Source organism: Gossypium raimondii, chromosome 6 (genome assembly GCF_025698545.1).
Source record: "Gossypium raimondii isolate GPD5lz chromosome 6, ASM2569854v1, whole genome shotgun sequence".
Taxonomy (NCBI): domain Eukaryota; kingdom Viridiplantae; phylum Streptophyta; class Magnoliopsida; order Malvales; family Malvaceae; genus Gossypium; species Gossypium raimondii.
Window position 1 is genome coordinate 2,873,878 of NC_068570.1, and position 3,934 is coordinate 2,877,811.

Genomic DNA, 3,934 nt, shown 5'->3' on the forward strand with positions numbered 1-3,934 from the left:
ACTGTGAACCTACTGTAGGGTCAGTAAGTTTACCTAGACCTCTAATTGACTGAAATGATTGTATAACTGATATGATTAAACCTGATGATGTCCCCCTGATTTGATACTGTATGCCCTGTTTACATGCATGATATTATGTTATAGCATGTCATATCTGTATATTGCATTACATTGGGTTGGGGGATTATAATGTTCGGAGAAAGTGTACTGAAAGACCTTGAGCCTAACTTACTGGCAGTTCAGCTGCAAACTACTGTCTAGTGTCGCATTCGGTACTACTTGAAGTGTAGGGATAGATGGGTTGATTATATCCCCACATGGAGTGTAGGGTTGGACAAAGATGGTGTGTAGAAATTTGGATGGGTAGGATTTTGTGATGCATACACCATTATCGCTATCGATCTTGTGATGGGCTAAGGCCCAAACTGGATTGATACTGATACTGAAAAGGGTTTAAGCCTAGGCTGTGATTATTTATTTACTGTCTGTTCATTTGTATGGGGATTACACACTGAGTTTACGTAAACTCACCCCTTCTGTTTAATCTGTACAGGTAATCCCTAGATATAGGAGGATCGGTGCAGCGGAGGACTCAGTGGTGGCCACACGACTTCTTTTACACTGTTTACTACCTATTTATGATTTTACTTTTATTTAGGAGTATTTTGCTGTAATTATGACCTTTACGAATTTTGGTTTAAAATTTAGATTTTATACGGTTTTATGATTTAAATCTGCTAGTGTTAGGTAAAACTCAAGTTTTCAATTGAAATTAATGTTTTATCAAAAATACCACGAATAAGCAAACTATTTAAAAGCTTTCGCAATAAAAATAAAAATACGTTTTGAAATTGAATAATGATTTGTAAATGAATAATATTTTGAAAACAAACGACACGATTTAAAGTTAATATAAGATAATAAAAAAATGGTTAAATAGAAAAGAGGATTTAGCGATGACATATTTTTCGAAAAGCACTACCATGTGACATCGTCAGATTCGGCCATAACGTCTAGGTCGGGTTTGGGGTGTTACAGCATAAAAAACAAAATGAATAAGTAAATATTAGCTCACTGATTACCTAATGGTTTAACTAATATTAAGTTGCATTATATGTAAGGATTATAATCTGAGAAAACAAATTAAATTAGTAGTTAATTCGAATTGTCTATAATCCATGGAATCCAAATGAGTAATTGATTAATGGGGACTATTATGTTGTCTATTAGTCCAATTTGGGAGATACCTTGTCTTAGGTATCGGTGCAGTTGACTACTAGAAAATAGAGATATAGGTGATATTCTCAACTATTGTTTGAATTGACAATACATCAAACTGGATTGAAGTAGAATTTATCCTAGATCCATTTATGGATTTATTCACTTGTGACGTTCATGGTGTGACTTAACTCAATCCTGAGTAAATTGACCATGTGTACCTAACTCATATACTTTGATATATTAAAAGCGTGCATGTGTTCCTTTGGTATCGGAGTTGAAAGTTTGTATATTGGGTATATAACCTATGTATGATATGACTTCACTTAGAACAATGGAATTCATAGCTCGATAAAAAGGTAAATGGTAGCTTCTCTATGGAATTACATGAATTATGGAAAAGGAATGTGAACACGGATCATTTGTCCAGGATGAATGATTATTATTACTATTTGTAAGCAATGGTCTTTTTCTTCTTAGAAGATGCAATGATGATTATGTGATAAAATATTATTGAATTGGGTGGATGAATTTTAACCCTAAGGGGATCAAGGATATCCTGTGAGAGTAACACACAAATGACAAGATCGTTGGACAAAAACATTAGTCTAAGTTGTTTTCTTAAAGGTATACAATTGAGAGACCGGTCATGTACTTTTAGTGAATTGTTTCTATGACAAAATAATTTGTGATTACTAGACGAAAAGTCAAAACTTAATTACAAATTATTTAAACTTTAATTATATATGTCTGATTAATCTCTTCACTAGCTCAAGACAACTTTGTATGGATTGCTAATAAGAAGATCGATGTATGCAAAATATATTACATGAAGCAACAGATGACTTAAAAATTAATTTATTTTATTTGAAAATCAATCCAATTACAAATTTTGCTCACAGGATGGTTATCTACCGTTTGTTTTACAATAGAAACAGACATCAATTGGTCAAACTAGCTTTAAAACAAATAATAAAAAGAAAGAAAGAACAATAATTCAAGTTTGGATGCAATAGATTAAAGAATTCTTGAATGCAGCGGTGAGTATTTATTTCGAAGTCACTTGAGTCCAGTTCAACACATTCTCTTTTGCTACATTTCTTGGTTAGCAAAGCTGTGAATCCGCTTCCATTGAGCTGCAACATGTTCAAAACAGTAAGTGGATGCGGATGTTGATGTTTTATATATATGTATGTATACGAGGTTGTCTGAATGAATTATGTCCCTAAATTTGGGAACAAAATGCTCACCTTTTGTCCACGATGACCACAGATCGAAGCTCACAATTGTCAAAGCTGCAAATGGCCCACATCAGATCATTAGTCCTTGTCTAAACAACATGAAGAACATAGAGACAATGTTTAAGGCTCACCGTTTGCATAAAGCGGTTCTAACTGATTGATGACAGTCGTTTCCAAGTCTGTATAGAATATGTTGAAGCATTATTCCATGACTTACAATAACAATCTCTTGCTCTGGCCTTGTCCATAGCCTGCAATATATATAGCCACTAATGAAATTGTACTCTAATATGATCTTGAAATTTTACATTCCAAGATTTATTTATGAATCCTAAATTGTTCATACGAAAATTTGGAGTTTACCAATTCATTAAAAGACCCATTCGAGCAGCCATTTCTTCTTCAGATTCTCGAAAGTCTGGATTCCACATGTTGTCTTCTTCGCCATCCATCTGAACAACCAAAACTCTTTGAGTACTGATATTTAATGAAGATATAATATATATATATATATATATATATATCAGCATATTAAATCTTGTTCAAAGATGGGATGGTTAAAGGAACTTGCCATTGAAAAATCAATAGAAGGGAAAAGAGCTTGACACTCGCTGACCCTTCTCCTCATATCACAAGGACGAACACCCTGTATTGAATTCGAGAATGCGTCAGTATATATAATTGAACTGCAATCATGGTTGGCGCAAATGAAGGAAGGCCTAGCATGAGAGATTTTGGCCATATATGTTACTACCATGCGGTCTCGACAAAGCTCAACTGCCATAATTTTGGGGCAATTAACCCCTGCATCTTCGTTGCTTTCAGTACTACCGAATACTCCAAAAGCAGTTTGCATGGTCCTGCAGTGATCATTAAAGTGTATATGAAGAATACAGATATTTCCTTGATTCCTTTTTCATAGACTTAGATATTCCATTGAAATTCAGGCAAAACTGAGTTTTATACCTGTATAAAGGGGAAGTGATGACTAACTCAATCCGCTTAAGTAGCCCACTAGCATGAACATCCTCCCGCAGTTTACCAACCTGAAATAAAAAAGGTAGAAATTAATATGATTATATCAAAAACTGGATTAATTCAATTCAGGATTGAAGATTGATGATAAGCTAGCCATTGAATGTTGTGGAATTACCTGGTGCCGGCCCAGTGGGGAAAGTTCGGCATCAAATAGGTGAGGAGACAACAGTGCTTCACGGTTAATGTCTCCTTCTACATTATGCATGGCTTGTCCATGCCTCACCTTTAAAAAAAAAAAAGATAAAAAAAACTACGGTTTAATAAAAAACAAATTTCAAGCAAATAGTTGATACTGGAATGGTGTATGTATATACATACCAGGTGGACAATTTTGCAACGCTGCCATGGGTATGGAAACTGAGCTGCTGTGGTATTCATTTTCTGCAAATAGGGGAGTAATGATGAAAACAAATGATGGGTATCGATAGATGACACAA

At 34.4% G+C, this 3,934-nt stretch overlaps 1 protein-coding gene across 1 annotated transcript; it reads right to left on the bottom strand.

Moving 5' to 3' along the window:
• Nucleotides 1-2,060: 2,060 nt before the first annotated feature.
• Nucleotides 2,061-3,934, bottom strand: LOC105772371 (phosphoglycerate mutase-like protein 1). The gene is made up of 9 exons (XM_012593649.2): nucleotides 3,816-3,934; nucleotides 3,613-3,720; nucleotides 3,426-3,505; nucleotides 3,214-3,319; nucleotides 3,031-3,105; nucleotides 2,823-2,911; nucleotides 2,591-2,710; nucleotides 2,469-2,513; nucleotides 2,061-2,354 (listed from the first exon to the last, which is right to left on the bottom strand). The coding sequence occupies exons 1-9, from the start codon at nucleotides 3,873-3,875 to the stop codon at nucleotides 2,324-2,326; spliced, it is 714 nt and encodes a 237-aa protein (XP_012449103.1). The 5' UTR covers nucleotides 3,876-3,934; the 3' UTR covers nucleotides 2,061-2,323.

What these genes read in the sequence shown, in the direction of transcription:
- LOC105772371 (XM_012593649.2), bottom strand. Translation starts at nt 3,875, where the DNA reads ATGAATACCACAGCAGCTCAGTTTCCATACCCATGGCAGCGTTGCAAA. An exon ending in GTTGCAAAATTGTCCACCTG is followed by an intron (nt 3,721 to 3,815) that starts GTATGTATATAC and finishes TTTTTTTTAAAG; the next exon opens with GTGAGGCATGGACAAGCCAT. An exon ending in CCCCACTGGGCCGGCACCAG is followed by an intron (nt 3,506 to 3,612) that starts GTAATTCCACAA and finishes TTTTTATTTCAG; the next exon opens with GTTGGTAAACTGCGGGAGGA.